Consider the following 18378-nt stretch of genomic DNA (forward strand, 5'->3'; position numbering starts at 1 on the left):
GTTTTTGAATTTTCATTTTTACTGTTCTGGTTTCCCCACCCACCTCTATTATAGGATGATTTGAGATTACCTGGTCTTCTGGCCTTCTTCTGTAAGGCAGGTCTCTTGGGACAGCTTGCCTTCCGGTGGCTTTGTTGTCTCTGATTGAGGCTTTCTGTTCTCAGCCTCACTGCTGCTGCAATAGAATCAGCTAATCTCTGTATGTTAGTTGATGTTGTCTTAAGGTTAGCACATGCATTAATCATTTCTTCTAAGGATGGATTTTCTTTGGGTATTGCATTTATGAGTTTTTTGCAGTCCTCATTCACATTATCTTGTGCTAATTGTATCAATACTAGATTTTTTGCATCATTATTATCTACTTCCTTTTCTATGGTATCTTGCAATCGCTCTATGAACTGTCTATATGGTTCATTTGGGTTTTGTTTTATGTTTCTATATCCTGGGGTTGGCTCAGACATGTTTGTAACTTTATTTAGGGCTCTCATCCCCAGTTCCTTTGCTTGGTTTAATATCACATAATTTAAGCATGCTTGGGTTTGAGGATTTTCCATGGGGCATACTCCCATGAGCTGAGGGACCCCTGACCCAAAGCATGGACCTTGCTGTGATAATCTCGAGTTTTGCAACTCTTGCTCCTCTGCATATATTCTCCAGGTCGATTCAAATATCATATACTGTAGTGGAGTAGAGAGTAACTTTGCAATTTGCTTTATATCATAGGGTGTTAACTCACTATCAGTTACAAGTTTAAGCATATTTATCACAGCAGGGGATCCTGATGCATGCTTAGTAGCTAACTGGCGTAACTCCAAAACGATTTGCCAATTGAAAGGTACATGTTGATTAGGTGTTGTTCCATTACTAACCGGGAAAGCCTCAACTGTCCCATCTCCCCATAGCTGGCTGCCTGAATTTACTGGCACAGAAATTAATACAGCAGTTTCAATATCCCCACATTCTATTGCCTTTTGTTTTACCTCTGACCAGAAGATTACTGGGTCCTTGGAGGAGACAACATCTGATTTAAGCATTAACAGGGCTGGAGCTGCTGTTTGGGGGTTGTCTGTAGAGGTGCAGTTCGTGTTCTTTTCCGGGATGTGTTGGCTGTGTCTCTGTGCAGAGACCTCTTTGAGCTGTTCTGTGCTCGGCTCCTGGTGTGGAGAAATTGTGGGTGCTGTATCTCCAGCAGGATCGGGGCTGATTCTCGGTTCTGGAGTTGTTTTTGGGGCTTCGGTGCAGGTATTTGCCCGATCAGATGCACTCCCAGGTTTTTCTTGTGTCACTCCTGGGGTGAGGTCATTGTGGTGCGCTCCGGCTCGGGAGTCGGTGGGGGTTTCCATGGCGACTTGGGGCGGAGCCGGGCCCTCTCCCCGGGGCGGTGCCACGCCCTCTGGAGGCTGGGCTGGGGCCGGGGCCCCGCCCACCAGAGGCTGGACCAAAGCGGGAGGTGCCACCCACCAAGGTGTGGTCGGAACGGGAGGCGTGACCCACCAGGGCGGAGCTTGGGGCAAGAGTACGTCCCACGAGGGAGGCTGTGTTTCCTTTCTCCCTCCCCCGGCCATGTGGCCGCCGCCATTTTGGTATTGTTCCTGGACCACTCTCTTGGCCACGTGGCCACCGCCATTTTGGGATAGTTCTCTGATGTCTCCCACAGCAGTTTGGGGTGTTTCTAGAGACTCTGAGCTGGCAACTGAGAGATTATCAGCCAGCCAAGTCTCTCTGCATGGAGTGAGTACCTTTTCTTCCATGCTTTCACTGGATAAATCCGCTTTTATCTCTTTTATCAGCTTTAAGATAGTTTTCCAAGGCTTTAAAACTCTAATTGCATTTTTATCATTTTTTAAGGCAGCCTTTAGTATTTTTTCCCCAGTTCTAGTCCAATAGTCTATATTTAATGCAGTTTCTTCAGTCGGTTCCACCCCCTTTTCTTTTGTCCCTAGTATTAATTAAAAAAGCAATTCTTTTTCATATTCAATTTCCCACTCCTCCAAAAACTCTGTCCATACCTCTATAACTGGATGCGTGTTTGTAGAAAAGAAGTTCCCTATTGTTTTCTGTGGAGAGTTTTGTAGAGGACTGGCTACGTGAGAAAGGACATGATGAGATTCCACTAGTCAGGAAATAAGGCCTTGGGCAAGAACATTGTGCCTTTGAGCAAGGAGCAAGGCAATCACAGGATGTCAAAATAAGAATTAACTTTTGTCAAAACAAGAACTAGCTGTTGCGGTGGAGCAATCACAGCCATCCGGAGTATGTAGCAATATGTGCAAGGATGACGTTTAGCAAGGCCAGAGCACAGAACCAATGATGAGCTTAGCTTTTGCAATATGTATGAGCTTTATTATCGTGTCTATATAACTGTAGCCTTCTGATCAATAAACTTGAGGCTTGCTGATCATCATCGGATGTGCTTGTCTCCCATTGTCTCCGGCAGTTTTCTTGTAGCTTTTCAGCTGAAGTTTACCTCCCTCTCTAGGATGCTCTAGCTCTGGTCAGCTCCTGTTGCCTCTCTTTTTGGGTTTCTTTCTCGTCTCTCGGACGTATTCCTGACCCTGGCCAATGTTCCCCCAGCCTCTATGGGCAGAACCTGGCTCTCGGCCAGTGTCCCCAGTCTCTGTGGACGGCCTGTCTCCCCCACTCGCAGCAGTATGGCTATGCCAGATCACATTGGGACTCACCAGATGTTGAGTTCGAGCGGCGTGGGATCCGAGACAGAAGACCCCACACTCTGTGATCTATGTGACAAAAGCTTTTATTCAGTTCTGACCTCACTTTATATACCCCTTTCAAAGATCCCCGGCAAGCGTCTGTGATTGGCACTCAGGTCAGGCTGCCCAGCCCTCTGACCATTAGTTCTCTGCAGCCAGGGCTGGAACTCATTGGATTAAATCCTTGTCTGTCTCTAATCCTGTCCTGTCTCTGCTCTTTGGGGGCTGGCTTTTTCAGCCAGATTACTTCTCGAATCAGTCGTCAGATTACCTGTCCAGTATAGGCCAGCCTATACTGTGACACTTGGCCCTTTGCATTCCTGAAACACATCCAGGTTTGCTCAGCATCACAGACACCTTTCCCTTGTTTGTCCCCCCTGTCATCACTGCCTCCAGTGTTCTGCTCTAATAGGAACCTGGGGACACAATCTCAGTCGTGTCCCTCAGTGGGACCTATTAAAATTTCAAGAAACTTCAGTGCTTCAATTTAAATTTGAGTTATTAAGAAGACTTTTTGAACACTCTCTCAGGGACTGAGTCTGATGTAAACAGCACCAAATATCTGAGAATTTCATTCAAGTCCTTGTGCTGCTGAGCTGGGCCAGGCTCCTGGCACAGAGGAAGCTCCCATGCTCAACCAAGAAAATCTTCCAAAAGACATTTGTGCTGAGGAGCAGCTCCTCTGCCAGCCCAGCAGGGCTGAGGGCACTGCCTGCAGGCACTGAGGGCACAGGAGCCAGGCACAGACAGGCTCAAGGCAATCAGGACTGGGAAGACATTGAGCTGAGGCTGCACTTGGGGAAACATCTTCACAGCCCTGGACATGGTGAGTGTGTGGGTGCAGGGCAATGTCCCCTGTGCTCCTGGAGGCATCTCCTGGAGCCAGCACAGCCCACAGCCTGGGGGATGTGTCAGGAGGACTCTCCCCGTTTCTCTGAGATAGAGGCAGAAGAGGAGGAGGAGGAGGAGGATGTGCTGCAGAGCGGGGCTGCCCTGGGCACCGTCAGAGGGACAGGGCAGGACGGCTCCTGCTGCCAGGGACGGCTGCAGGGGCTGAAGCTGGGGCTGCAGCCAGGGCTGCCCAGGGCTGTCCTGCACAGCAGCTCCTGCAGCCCTCAGGGCTCTTGGCCAGCCCAGCCCATGTGCCACCTGCCAGGGACAGCTCTCATCCTGCCTGGGAGCTCTCCAAGGACTGTGGGGAGAAGTTGGAGGTGGAAGGAGCCACCCCCATCAGGGCAGATTCCTCCTGCTGTGGAGATGGTGCTGCATGGCCAGGGCTGCTCTCAGCTTTCTCCTCAAGGGAAGGGAAAGGGGCTGTCAGCTGTGTCTGTGCCACTGAGCCTCCTGTCCTGTCCCACTGGGCATCAGCAGATCTACCTCAGATTTCCCTCACAAAGTGCCTCCTCACCCTCCTCTGCCTACAGACAGCAGCAGCAGCTCCTTGTCTTGCAGCATCTCTGTTTGTGTGAGCTGCCCTTAAGGCCCTGCTGCCAGGGAGATGCCCCTGGGCAGTGCCCTGTGCTGGGAGGGCTCTGCAGGGCAGAGCTGAGCCCCCAGGGCTGGGCTGGGCTCTGGGAGCAGTGACAGGGACAAGCCTTGGATACACAGAAACAGCTCTCAGTAGGTAGCAGAGAGCCAGACCAACTCTTGGTATCCCTTCCTGTTCAGCTACACAGGGCAAGAGAGAAGAGTTTACAGAGACTGACTTTGAAACTGGACCGTCCAAAAACGCCACTTTATTTTTCCAGCACATTTTAAGTCTGATCACCCTGAATTAGAGGGAGGTTTAATAAGCAAAGGGCAACTGTGTGGGACCAGTAGGTGGGACTGCACTGGGGCACAGGGAGCCCTGTTTTCCCTCTGGGTTCCCCAGTGTTCAGGCTGAGAGCAATGCTGAAGATGAGGCACAAACTCAGCAGCAAAAACATGAGCTCAAAAATAGAACAGTTTAGCAAATGACTGCCCAAAGTAAGAGAAGTAAGTTTGAAAGGATTCCAATGAACATTTTATAGAATTGGCTAAAACAAGTTGGTCCCAGTTTTATCAATACCTTCTTTCAACAGTCCCTGATGCCTAGAGTGAAGAAATGTCCAACAGCAGCTCCATCAGCCATTTCCTCCTGCTGGCATTGGCAGACACGTGGCAGCTGCAGCTCCTGCACTTCTGCCTCTTCCTGGCCATCTCCCTGGCTGCCCTCCTGGCCAACGGCCTCATCATCAGCGCCGTAGCCTGCGGCCACCACCTGCACACCCCCATGTTCTTCTTCCTGCTCAACCTGGCCCTCACTGACCTGGGCTCCATCTGCACCACTGTCCCCAAAGCCATGCACAATTCCCTCTGGGACACCAGACACATCTCCTATGCAGGATGTGCTTTACAAGTGTTTTTCTTTATGTCCTTCATGTCAGTTTTCCCTCCTGACCATCATGTGCTACGACCGCTACGTGTCCATCTGCAAACCCCTGCACTACAGGACCCTCCTGGGCAGCAGAGCTTGTGCCCACATGGCAGCAGCTGCCTGGGCCAGTGCCTTTCTCCATTCACTGCTGCACACAGCCAATACATTTTCCCTGCCCCTGTGCCAGGGCAATGCCCTGGGCCAGTTCTTCTGTGAAATCCCTGAGATCCTCAAACTCTGCTGCTCCAAATCCTATCTCAGGGAACTTGGGCTTCTTGCTGTTAGTGTCTGTTTAGCTTCTGGATGCTTTGTGTTCATTGTTTTCTCCTATGTGCAGATCTTCAGGGCTGTGCTGAGGATCCCCTCTGAGCAGGGACGGCACAAAGCCTTTTCCACCTGCCTCCCTCACCTGGCCATGGTCTCTCTGTTTTTCAGCACTGCTTCATTTGCCTACCTGAAGCTCCCCTCAATCTCCTCCCCATCCCTGGACCTGGCACTGTCAGTTCTGTACTCAGTGGTGCCTCCAGCCCTGAACCTCTTCATCTACAGCCTGAGGAATCAGGAATTCAAGGCTGCAGTGTGGACACTGATGACTGGATGCTTTCAGGAGCATTGAACTGTTGGCAAATTTATGCAAATCACTTCTAATAAAAGTAATTTTTGATAGTTCTTGTTGATTTGCTGGTGTGGTTTTTTTCCCTTTGTTTTACTTGTGAAATATTGTCCACAAATAAACGTCATTGTGCCATTTCCCATTTTGGTTCTCTCCATATTCCCTGTAGCCACAGACTGTTAATGAGGAGCTGTGGCCTCGGTGGCTTTAATGAATTAAGGATCTCCCAGCAAAGTTTTCTCCAGAGATGCCCCTTCTGTTCCCTTCTCTGGAGCTGCAGCAGCAATGTCTGTGTGCAGAGCTGGGGGCAGATCAGTGCTGGCACAGCAGCTGTGCCCAGCAGCAGCAGCACTTGGTGCTGCCAGTGCTGCTCCCGTGCCACTGCCCCGCTGCCCTCCTGGCCCTCGTGTTGCTGCAGGGCCTGAGTGCTCTGGGGGCCGGGCACAGCCCTGGGGGTGGCAGTGCCAGGGCTGCAGCAGGGACAGGCCATGGGCACTGCTGGGGCAGAGCTGGCGTCTCAGGGCAGGGCCTGGGGGCTCCAGGCTCCTTGGCCAGGCTCTCTCCACAGCACTTGGCCAGCCCAATGCTGAGCAGAGAAAAGCCCCGGGAGCAGCCCCAGGCTGGCCGTGGGCAGGCTGGGGGCAAACAGCATGGCTGGTGCTCTGCAAGCTCCCTGCAAGGGGGACACCCTGGCAAGGAGCAGCAGAGCAGGGGCTGATCCATCCCCAGTGCACTGGACACCCCAGAGCAGTGTCCCAGAGCGTCCTCATGCACCTGTGTGGTGGGTTGACTTAGGAAGAGGAGACTCAGGGGAGATTCTTCCTAAGGGAGTTTCCTCTCTGGGGGTTGGGATACCTGCAACAGCCAATTAAAGAAAGTTAGTTCGCTCCGTGAACACACATTTTGAAGGAGGTAATCCAGAACTGAGTCTCTTTGTCTTTCCGGTGGCTGAGCAGGTAACACCAACCCGAGCTTCCCCCTCCCCCATGCGGGGGGGAGGCTCGGGAGGCCGCTTGGGCCCCGTTTGCCAACGAGGGGGACCCGATGGCCGGGGGGAGAAAATGTTTTGTGATAAGACCTTCACAGCTTCCTCCTCCACGGGCCTGCGGCTCTGGCGTGGGGGGGAGGCCGAGTCTTGCTGCTGCCGGACGGGCCGGGCCTGCCCGGGTGGCCATGAGCAGTGTGGGGCTGCAGCCCAGCCCCAGAAAGGCTGATTGACACCTCAGCTGCCTCCCAGCTCGGCCTGAGCCTGGCCCAACTTTAGTAGTTGTGTTAAACTTTAACTCTTTAGTGTTCAGATAAGATTTGCAAAGCCTCCAGCCTTTCCTTTGAATATGAAAGGGAATAAAAAGATTTCTGAAGTCAGTGATGTAAGAGCTAAGTTTTTAAGATGGAAAGAGAATGAGAAGATGCTGAAATGGCTGAAAATCTTTTTGTGAAATTGTAGGGATGAACTGATGTACTGAATATTCCTATAAACCATGGAAAGAGACATGGGGGGATGGAAATGTTCCATTTAATAGATGATTTGACTAAAGAGCACCTGTGTTGAGAATTTCTGCCCTGAGAAAAGAAGGGGCTTTTGGTTTTCTGAAGATAAAGCCTGAGCAGAGAGAAAGGAGACAGAGAGAATCTTTGGTGTTGAACATTTCATTCTTAAAAGTAATACCCCATGAGACAGACGTGGCCCACATCTACAGCTTTGGGGCGGCTGTAGATTTGGGAGGAGCGTCACGGTTGCAGGTTCCCGGGCGGATGCAAATCATGAAAGATAAAACCACAAGAGAACTGTCTTTTTCCTTCTTGTGGGAAAAATCCCTACAACTTCAATAAAAAGAGGCTTCTCTCTCCAGATGTGAACTGAGAGAGACTAAATTGGGCACTGACCGAAGTATTTGTTATATGTTTGTTTTGTTATGAAGATTGGGAGAGGGAGGGAAGGAGTGATCTAAAAAATCTTATTCTGAATTTTTTTTTCCTCTCTTTTTGTTTGTGTAGTTAATAAATTTTCTTTTATACTCTCTCAAGTTTTAGGCCTGCCTTGCTCTTTTTCTCCTGGTTCTGTCTCACAACAAGAAAAATAAGTTTATTCAAATTGGCAACTCAAACTCAAGACATTAATTTGGTGCGTTGGCCGGGAAAGTCAAAATTAAACCAAGACAACCTGCCAACAACATCCCCCCTCTGCAGCCCTGGCCTCTCCCCCAGCTCACACAGGAGCCGCATCCTTGCAGGCACACACACGGCAGCACTGGCTCAGGAGCCACTGATTGCATTGCACACAGCAGGCTCAGCACCCCCATGGTGCTGCTGTGGGGACATGGAGCTGAGTGAGCACAAATGCCATCAGCCCCTGGGGCCAGCAAGGGCTGGGGGATGGCAGGGAAACCATTCAGGTTTGTCATGGCCTCTGGAGTCAGCCAGAAAGTTTGTTCCCATGAGCTGTGAGTTTCCTGTCCCACTGCAGACGTTGTTGCTCAGAGCCAGGGCTGCCTGGCAGCCACCCCCAAACTGCCCTGAGTGTGGACACTCACATTTAGAGAGCTAAAGAATTACAGCTTGGCAATTCTTTTCAGGCCTGGATTTCTCCTGTCTCTCAGGTCCATTCCCAGGCTGACAAGCTGACTACAGCTTCAGTTAGGGACGCAGTCTCCCAGAGTGATAACTTGGTGAAAAACAGAAGGGAATTAATAAATAAAGATTAACACCTGGTGTCTTTCCCATGGGACATCCGGACATGCTGTCCCAGGGATATTTTTCCCAATTGTCCAATGAACTACTGTCCTGTCCTAACTGCACGTAACACACTTTAAATACGGGATGTCCGTACAATAAAGTTGGCCTTTTTTCCCCAAAAGAGGTCCGTGTGTGTTGCTGTCTTTTCTCTCTCTTTGCAGCGCAGTAACCACACCTGAGCATTTCCTTTGATTCACTTTTGCTTTCTTTATTCTTTCCTGCTCCAGATTTCTTCCTCTCCCACCCCTATCCCCTTCCCCTGCATACAGCCCATCTCTGTTTGCCCTTTCCCGTCTCACCCCACTCCCCATTTCAGTTCCTGAGCTGGCACCATGGGAACATCTCTTGGGGAGCAGGATCATCCTACAAGTGCTGCAGGAATTGTCTCCAGGGTCCTGCAGTGTCAGGTGCTGCTCCCTTGCCAGAGGCACCACAGGCCAGGGGGGCACATCTGGGCTGCTGTGTCTGGGTGTGGGGCTCCCTGTTGTGGGCAATGAGGAGGGGCTGGGGAGGTTCTGCAGGACTGACAGGATGGGCTTTGGGGCTGGGGTGGAGAAGCTGAGGGACCTGAGCTGCTGGACCTTGTGAAGAGGAGGCCCAGGGCTCATCCTGTATCTGCTCCAAGGGTGGTTTCAGAGAATCACAGAATCAGCAAGGTTGGAAAAGACCTTGGAGATCATCAAGCCCAGCCTGTGCCCTGACACCACTTTGTCTCTCTGAGCCTCCTCTTCTCCAGGATAAACAACCCCAGCTCCCTCAACCACTCCTCACTGGACCTGTTTTCCAGACCCCTTGTTGCCCTTCTCTGGACACGCTCCAGCCCCTCCATGTCCTTCCTAAATTGGGTCCCCAGAACTGGACACAGCACTCGAGGTGCTGCCCAACCAGGGCTGAGCACAGAGGAAGAATCACTGCCCTGGTTCTGCTGGACACACCATTCCTGATCCAGGCCAGGAGCCACTGGCCTTCTTGGCCACCTGGGCACACTGCTGGCTCATGTCCAGCCTGCTGTCCATCAGTGCCCCCAGGTCCCTTTCTGCCTGGCTGCTGTCCAGCCACTCTGTCCCCAGCCTGGAGCACTGCTGGGCTTGTTGTGGCCAAAGTGCAGGACCCAGCACTTGGTCTTGTTAAACCTCACCTTGTTGGATTTGGGACCTGGATCCAGCCTGTCCAGGCCCCTCTGCAGAGCCCTCCTGCCCTCCAGCACATCCACACTCACACCTAGCTTGGTGCCATCTGCACATTTGCTGATGCTGCACTCAATGCCCTCATCCAGATCATCAATGCAGATATTGAAATCCACGCTGGCTGGCTCTGATCCCTCAGCCAGCCTGGAGGTGCCCTGTGATGGCACTCAAGGTGATCTGTTCCATCACCTCACCAGGCACCCAGGTCAGGCTGACAGGCCTGCAGTTCCCCACATCCTCCTTCCAGCCCTTCTTGGGCATGGGCTCACATTGGCACCTCCAGTCCTCTGGCACCTCCCTGCTGAGCCAGCACTGATGAGAAATGATGGAGAGCAGCTTGGGGAGCTCATCCAGCAGCTCCCTCATCCCCCTGGGATGGGTCCCATCTGCTCCCACAGACACCTGTGAGCATCTGAGTGGCTCAGCAGGTCCCCAGCTGCTTCCTCCAGGATTACAGGGGGTCTCTTCTGCTCCCTGTCCCCATCTGTCACCAAAGGATTACACTTGTAAGGACAAGCTGTCTTCTTGTTGAAGACTGAGGGAAAGAAGGGCTTAAGTATCTCAGCCTTTTCCTCATCTCTGGTAACCATATCCTCCCAAGTAGAAGTTGAGGTTTTCCTTGTATCTGTTTTTGCCATTAATGTATTTATAAAAGCATCTTTATTGTCCTTCACAGAAGTGGCCAGTTAGGTCCTAATTAATCTTTCACCTCTCTGATTTTCTTCCTGCATGACCTAGCGACATACTTGAACACTTCCTGAGTTTCCTGCCCCTCTGTCCAAAGTTGATGTAGCCCCATTTTCCCCCTGAGTTCCTGCAAAAGCTCCATGTGCAACCAGGCCAGTTATTGTCCTTGCTGGCTTATTTTTGGCACATAGGGTCAGTCTGCTCCTTTGCCTTCAAGAAATTTTCCTGAAGTATGTCTATCCTTTCTGGATTATTTTGTTTTAAAGGGATTCTTCACTTAAAAATTCAGGACCTGGTTTAGAATTTCCCATATCTACACCCTGAATAGGCCCAAGTCTGCAATGGGTTCTCAGGGAACCAGGGCCCCATTGTGACAAAGCATGGCCTGATGGAAACCCGGTGCCTCTGGGACATCTCCAGCCTCGAAGGAAGCAAATGTCCATTGTGACACAGCACAGCCTCGTGAATCACAGGAGAGCACAGTGACACCATGGGATCCTGGGGAGCCAAGTGTCCATTGTAAACACAGCGGGGCCTCATGGAAGCCAGGAGATCATTGTTACGACACACTGTCAAAATTGGACCTTGCTTCTGTGAGATTTCATTGCCCCACAATGTTCTCCTGGGTTCCAAGAGGCCTCGCTGTGTCTCAATGGCCCCTTGCTTCCACGAGCCATGGCAGGGTCCCCCTTGCCCCTGGGTTCCATCAGGCTGTGCTGTGTTGACAACTGACACTTGCTGCCATGAGATTCCATTGTGTCACAATGGTGCCCATGTTTCCATGAGGCTGTGCTGTGTCACAATGGGCACTGGATTCCACAAGAGCTGGCAATGTCCCAATGGCAAAAGGGTTCCATGAGGCCATGCCATGTCACAACTGCCTGTGGCTTCCATGAGATTCCTTTGTGACACAGAGATCTCCTAGACCCCATGAGGCCTTTGTCTGCCACAGTGGTGTCTTGTTTCTAGAATGCCTGGCAATATTTCTGTGGCCCTTGAGTTCCATGTGGCCTCTGTCTGTCAGAATTGACCGCCCTTTGCTTGGCCCCGCCCCTTTCCCCTCACAGTTCCCGCCCTTTCCTTGACCCCGCCCCTTTCCCCTCACAGTTCCCGCCCTTTCCTTAACCCCGCCCCTTTTCCTCACAGTTCCCGCCCTTTCCTTGGCCCCGCCCCTTTCTCCTCACAGTTCCCGCCCTTTCCTTGACCCCGCCCCTTTCCCCTCACAGTTCCCGCCCTTTCCTTGCCCCATCCCCTCCCAGTTCGGGGCTCGGAACGGGGGAGGAGGAGGAGGGAGGGAGGAAGAGGCAGAGCGGCAGCAGGAAGCAGGAGCAGAGAAGGAGCGAATCAAGCGCGCGACCCCGGAGCTCCCTGAACTCGCAGCCCCCCCGGACCATCGCCCCCCATCCCGCAGGTGCCCGGGGAGGGGGAGCTCGCCCCAAATATCCCGGGGTATCCCTGGGTTTGGTGTTATTTTTGGTGGGGGGAAGTTTGGATGTTGCAGGGCTGCAGAGGCGCAGATGGCCCTCGGGGGGACATCGGGGGGTCCCCGGGAGGTGTTTTTGGGGGTCCCGGTGGGTGCCGGCAGAGCCCCGGCGGGGCCCGGGGGGATGCGGGTCCCCCCGCGGTGGGGGTTGGGCTTCCCGGGCCGGGCCCTGCGAGCTGTGCCGGGGCCAGGTGGGGAGCGCGCGGGAGCGGCGGGATCGGCGGGGGGACACCGGTTTGGGGGAGCCCCGGGAGAGCCGCGGCTTCCCTGAGCGGGAGCCCAGAGACAGGAGAGCCCCAGAAGGGCAAAGCGGGGAGCCCGAGAGGGGGGGACCCCTGGGATTGCCGGGACCCCGGCGGGGGGTGCTGGGGCTGGAGGGGCGGCATGGCCGGGAAAGGGGTTCGGGGGTGCGGGAGCCGGGAGTGGCTGCTCCCAGTACGAGCCCAGTCGCTCCCAGTATGATATTGTTGCTCCCAGTAGCAGCCCAGGCAGTCCCCGTGATTCCGTATCATGATGTAATTTACCCCAGCACGGTCCCAGTTTCGCCCACGTCCTCCCATGATAACGGAAACTAAAAGAGAAACAAAAATACTTTTAACAACAATTTTAAATGTAGAGAGTCAAGGCATTTCTGTATTTTCTGGCCACGATGTTGTGGCCCGGGTGTACCACAGAAATCTCATCCACACATTACCAGGCTGTGCAGAGAGAATCAATCCATGACATTCCCTTTTCAGGAAAATTTTCAGATCTTTTATACAGTCAATGCTCATGGAAATGAATTGAGTTAGTGTTCTTTGGTCTCAAGGTGCAAATATTCAATTCCTAATATTTGGCCTTCTTTTGGATCTGGATTTCTTCCCTTCTGCTGTTAATTCCGTCTTGATTCCCTGATTTTCTTATCAGTCTTTTCAGAGGAGATGTCTGCAATTCTGCCAGAGGCAGAGTCTGGGGTAGATGTTCCTGGGTGGCCGCTGATGTTCTGTTAATGGCCGCTGATGGCCCTTGATCTTTAAGCTGCTCCCAGTCTGTTGATGTGTTGTGTTCATCAGACCCCACCTGGTGCAGCAATGCCCTGGAAAGAAACAAAGAAGTCTTTTTGTAGGGCAAATTAATCCCCTCGACTAAAGTTATGCAAAGATTTTTGCAAGGATACGATTTCCAACACCACTTGTGTCCAATGCGTTCCCAGTTCTCCCAGTTGCCCCTAGCATAGCCCCTGCAACTGCCAGTAAGATCCCAGTATGAGTCCAGTATGATGCCAGTCTCTTCCAGCAGGGCCCCAGTCACTCACACTTCCCCCAGTTGCCCCAGCATGGTCCCATTTTTCCTTCAGGAGATTCCCAGTCGCTCCCAGTTAGGTCCCAGTCACCAGCCCTATGGTCTCAGACATTCCCAGAATATCCCAGTGTGGACACTCACATTTAGAGAGCTAGGAAATTGCAGCTTGGCAATTCTTTTCAGGCCTGGATTTCTCCTGTCTCTCAGGTCCATTCCCAGGCTGACAAGCTGACTACAGCTTCAGTTAGGGACGCAGTCTCCCAGAGCGATAACTTGGTGAAAAACAGAAGGGAATTCATAATAAAGATTAACACCTGGTGTCTTTCCCATGGGACATCCGGACATGCTGTCCCAGGGATATTTTTCCCAATTGTCCAATGAACTACTGTCCTGTCCTAACTGCACGTAACACACTTTAAATACGGGATGTCCGTACAATAAAGTTGGCCTTTTTTCCCCAAAAGAGGTCCGTGTGTGTTGCTGTCTTTTCTCTCTCTTTGCAGCGTAGTAACCACATCCCAGTTGCCCTGAACAATCTCATAGTCCTTCCCAGCCACTCCCAGTTACCTCAGCATGGTTCACCTGCCCCCAGTTTGATCCCAGTTGCACCCAGTTTTCTCTAGAATACTCCCAGCGTCTCTCAGGGTGCTTTGTGTATTTTTTTGGGCAGGGGGGATGTTTGGAGAATGCAGAGCTCCAAATCTGATCAGAAAATGCTCCACGGGGGACATTGGGGGGTCCCGGTGGCGGCTGCCGGCAGAGGCACCCTGGAGGAGCAGAGCCCTGTGTCCCCCAGGCCCCCAAAGTGGGGAGCCCAGAGAGGGGGGAGCGCCGGGATTTTGGAACCCTCAACAGCCTGGAGAGGGGCAGGGGGGACTCCCTGGACCCCCTGCACCCCAAAGCAGAGAATAAAGGGAGAAGGGACAGCAAAAACACCCAGCATCCCTAAATGGGGAGAGGGAAGAGGGGGGAGCTTTTTGGATTGCTGGGACTCCCAGCAGCCTGGGGAGGGCGGGGACCGAGTAGATGGGGGACCCCCAATACAAGCGTGACCCCCAGCAGCTGAGACAGGGGGGAAGCCCCAAACACCAAAGGGGAGGGACCATTCCCAGGAACTCGTGGGAGGCATTTTCAGGGCTGAATGTTGGTGTTTGGGAGGTTTTATGGACCCGAGATGCTCGGGGACTTGTAGGGATGGAGTTGGGCAGGAGGAACCCACAACACAACGCGCTCATCCCTTGTTTTTCCCCAAACCAGGATTTCCCATTCCCAACCCTTGGCCCGATGGAGAAGGAGGAGGCTGCGAGGAAGAGGAAGATGCCCCAGGAGCCGCAGGCAGGTGAGGAGGAAGTCAGTGCCCCTTTCCCCCTCTGTCCTGCTCCATCTCCCAGCCCAGCACGGTCCCCGGCTGCAGGACAACCCCGCTGCTGATGCCGTCCTGCCCGGGACGCGCTGGGGGGATCTCCTTCCCCTTCCCTCTGGCACGGAGGCAAATCCCATCCTCTGCTTGTCCTTCCTGCCCCAGACAAGGAGCTGAGCACGGAGAGCAGGGAGGACAAATCCCCGCGGCAGAACCTCGTGGAAGAGGCCGTTTGGAGCGGCTCCACGGCACAGGAATGCAACGGGGAGGAAAAGCCGCAGAGATCCCGCACGAGGAGGGGCTGCAAACGCAGATGGCGGGGATCTGAGGAGGAAAGCCCCAGCCTGAGCCGGGGGGACGGCCAGAGATGGAGCCAGAGCTTGGAGCTGGTGGTCCATGAGCAGCTTTGTAATGGGGAGAAGCCCCACAAGTGCTCAGCGTGTGGGATGAGCTTGAGGTGGAGGAACAGCATGATCCGCCACCAGAAGATCCACACTGGGGAGAGGCCCTATGAGTGTGGGGAGTGTGGGAAGAGCTTCACTGAGCGCAACACATTGATCTGCCACCAGAACATCCACACTGGGAAAAGACCATACCAGTGTGAGGAGTGTGGGAAGGCCTTCAGGCAGCGTTCCCACCTGATCCGCCACCAAAGTGTCCACACTGGGGAGAGGCCCTACGAGTGTTCCAAGTGTGGGAAGAGGCTTACCACCAGCTCCCATCTCCTCAGGCACTTCCAGACACACAGGGAGGAGAGGCCTTTCCAGTGCTCTGATTGCGGGAAGGGCTTCAGGCGAAACTCCCACCTCACCAGACACCGGCGCATCCACACTGGGGAAAAGCCTCACAAATGTGAGCAGTGTGGGAAGAGCTTCAGTGAACGCAGCACATTGATCCGCCACCAGAACATCCACACTGGGAAAAGGCCATACAAATGTGGGGATTGTGGGAAGGCCTTCAGGCAGCGTTCCAGCCTGATCTGCCACCAAAGTGTCCACACTGGGGGGAGGCCCTACGAGTATCCTGAGTGTGGGACAAACTTCTCTCAGAGCTCAGCTTTGAACAGACACCAACAGAGGCAGCATTAATGCAATCCCTGTAAATCCCCCTAGTGGAAGAACAACTTGTGTGCTGCTCCAACTCCATCCCCCACTGCAGAACTCATGTTGAGCTGAGCCCTGGTGACCCACATTCCCTGGGATCCATCTGGGGAAGACACCTGGCTGGTTATCCTTTTGTTTTGGCCTTAGTTTTTCTCTCTTCTCCATTTCTTTTCACACCAAAAGCCAAGAGGATTTAGGTCACCTAAAAACCTCTCAAATCCCTCTGAAAGCACCTCAGTTTTAATCCAAAATGGCTCAATCCAACTGCAAAGTGGATCCTCAAGACAACTCAATCCCACGTGAACCTTACTGGATTCCACAGCCACCAGGGTGAGAAGGAGTTGGAAGAAGATTGGGAGAAGTGGGATCCAAATTGGGAGTGCTGGGATTGAGATTGTGTGGGGCTGGCTGCCAAGGGATGGATTTGATAGTAAATAAAAGTTTCACAATTCCTGACTTCTGTCCCATTCACTTCCAGTCAGTTGCAGTTCTGTTTTCAGTGGCACCTTCTCATCTGATTGTGTTTGTGTCCTCCTTTCTCTCCTGCCTCTCTCTGCCTGCTCTGTTTCTGTCTCAGGGTCTCCCTTGATCCAGGGCAGCTCCCACCAAAGACCCTCCCCTGATTTAATTCCCAGTGCAGGAGCTCCAACAGCCATGGGTGAAGTTAGGAAGGCTGGCAGTGAAATGTCCCTGTAAGATCTTGCTGCACTTGGCTTTTGGCCCCTTCTGAAGAGCTTTGCCTTCAAGGGCAGGAACATCTTTTCCTGGCTGGGAACTGGAATTCCAGACCCTGGCAGTGTGAGCCGTGCAGGAGCATCCAGACTGGGATCATGGGGGCTGGGATGACATGGACTGGGATCCTCCAGACTGGGACTGCACAGGCTGGGACCAGTTGGATCAGGGCCATCCAGCCTGGGATTGTACAGACTGGGATCACATGGGCTGGGATTGTACAGACTGGGATCACATGGACTGGGATTGTACAAACTGGGATCACGTGGGCTGGGATTGTACAGACTGGGATCACGTGGACTGGGACCATATGGACTGGGATGGCTGCACCAGAACGATGGGAACCGAGGCTGTCCCGCCCCACCCAGGGGTCCCTCCCGGTCCTGCCCAGTCCCGTGCGGGGGCGCAGCCAAAACTCCCCGGAGTGAACGCGGAGATCCCGGAGCGCTGCCGGTGTCGGTCTCTGTCCCGGTGCTGGTCTGGGTCTCATTCTCAGTCCTACAGCGGTGCCAGTCTCAGTGCCAGTGCCGGTTCTTGTTTCACTCTTGGTCTTGGTCTAATTCGTGGAGTGGTCTCGGTCCCAGTGTTGGTGCTGGTGTTGATCCTGTTGTGCTCCCAGTGCCAATCTCAGCCTCAGGCCCGGTCCCAGAGAGGTGCCAGTCTCGGTGTTGGTGCCGATGTCAGTCTCAGTGCTTGTTCTGGTCCCACTCTGTCTCAGTCCGAGTTCTCACAGTGCCAGTGCTGGTACCAGAGCCGTTCTGGAGCCCTCCCAGTGCCGGTTCCTGTGTCAGTGTGGGCCTCAGTTTTGGTCTCAGTGCCAGTTCTGGTGCTGGTCACACTCTCAGTCTCGGTCTTGGTCCTAGTCCTAGTTCCAGTTCTGGAGTGGTGCTGGTCTCAGTTCCGGTGTTGGATCTGTTCTCACTCTTGGTCTCGGTGTCCATTCTGATTTTGGTCTCATTCTTGGTGCTGATGCCATTTCTTGTGACAGTCTTGGTCCCAAAGATTTTAGGCCTATTTGAGTGATTTTATACCAAACAGGGCAGGTTTAGGCTGGATTTTAGGCCACTTTTGGACTCTGCAAGGCTCATGTGTATGGTTTTAGATCGCCTTTGTGTGGAGTTGAGGCCCGTTTGGCTGATTTTAGCCCAAACCTGGTAGATTTAGGCTGGATTTGTGATCTTTTCTTGGAGATTTTAAGCCAAACCAGAGCCTTTTGGGACTGCGTGGCCCTTTGGCCTCGATCCTTCCCCTCACAGTTCCCGCCCTTTCCTTGGCCCCGCCCCTTTCCCTCAGAGTCCCTGCCCTTTCCTTGGCCCCGCCCCTTTTCCCTCACAGTTCCCGCCCTTTCCTTGGCCCCGCCCCTTTCTAGTCACAGCCCCGTCCATCTTTAGCCCCGCCCCTTTCTTTCCGACCGAGCCCATGTGTTCACCACGCCCCTTTCCCCTCCAAGCCCCGCCCATCTCAGGGCGCGTTCCTCTCGCGCATGCTCAGAACACTCGGAGGTGCCTTCCGGGCGCCGCCATCTTTGCTCCCTGTCTGCCTGCCCGGCTTCAGCATGTCCGAGAGCTACGGTGGGGCTGGGGGGATCCATAGGGGATCTATAGGGGACTGAGGGGGGGTCTGAGGATTTCTATAGAGGATTTGGGCTTGCTAATAGAGGATTTGGGGTCTCTGGGGGTCCCTTATGGGTGATTGATAGGTCTGTACGACATCTATAGACTGCTGGTGGAGGTTTTACAGCCCTGGGGGGATTCTGGGGGACTTTATAGGGGATCTGGGCTGCTCTGGGGCTCCCTAAATGGGGTCTGGGAGGTCTACAGGGGAGCTGTAGGGAACTGGGGATCTGTATATGGGATTTGTGTTTGTCTCTAGGGGATTTGGGGGACTCTGGGAGGTTCCTAAAAGGGGTCTGGGAGGTCTAGAGTGGATCTAAAGGGTCCAGGTGGGTTTCAGGCTCTCTAGGGGAATTTTAGGATTCTTAAAGGGAGTTCTTGGGAATTTTGTGCTCTGTCCAGGGAATTACTGGGGTTCCTGTAGGGAATTCTGTGGCTCCTATTGAGGATTTTTGGGAATTTTGGAGCCCTTAA

General features: G+C 53.2%; 1 protein-coding gene across 1 annotated transcript; it reads left to right on the forward strand.

Moving 5' to 3' along the window:
* The first annotated feature begins 14261 nt into the window (after positions 1-14261).
* On the forward strand, positions 14262-16014 carry LOC148219426 (uncharacterized). Its single transcript, XM_088157640.1, has 2 exons — positions 14262-14435; positions 14622-16014. Exons 1-2 carry the CDS (start codon positions 14291-14293, stop codon positions 15542-15544), a joined length of 1068 nt encoding a protein of 355 aa, XP_088013766.1. The 5' UTR covers positions 14262-14290; the 3' UTR covers positions 15545-16014.
* Positions 16015-18378: the final 2364 nt, after the last annotated feature.

The sequence above is a fragment of the Sturnus vulgaris genome, unplaced genomic scaffold (assembly GCF_052056855.1).
Source record: "Sturnus vulgaris isolate bStuVul1 unplaced genomic scaffold, bStuVul1.hap1 Scaffold_141, whole genome shotgun sequence".
Lineage (NCBI taxonomy): Eukaryota > Metazoa > Chordata > Aves > Passeriformes > Sturnidae > Sturnus > Sturnus vulgaris.

What these genes read in the sequence shown, in the direction of transcription:
- LOC148219426 (XM_088157640.1), top strand. Translation starts at nt 14,291, where the DNA reads ATGGAGTTGGGCAGGAGGAACCCACAACACAACGCGCTCATCCCTTGT. An exon ending in GCCCCAGGAGCCGCAGGCAG is followed by an intron (nt 14,436 to 14,621) that starts GTGAGGAGGAAG and finishes TTCCTGCCCCAG; the next exon opens with ACAAGGAGCTGAGCACGGAG.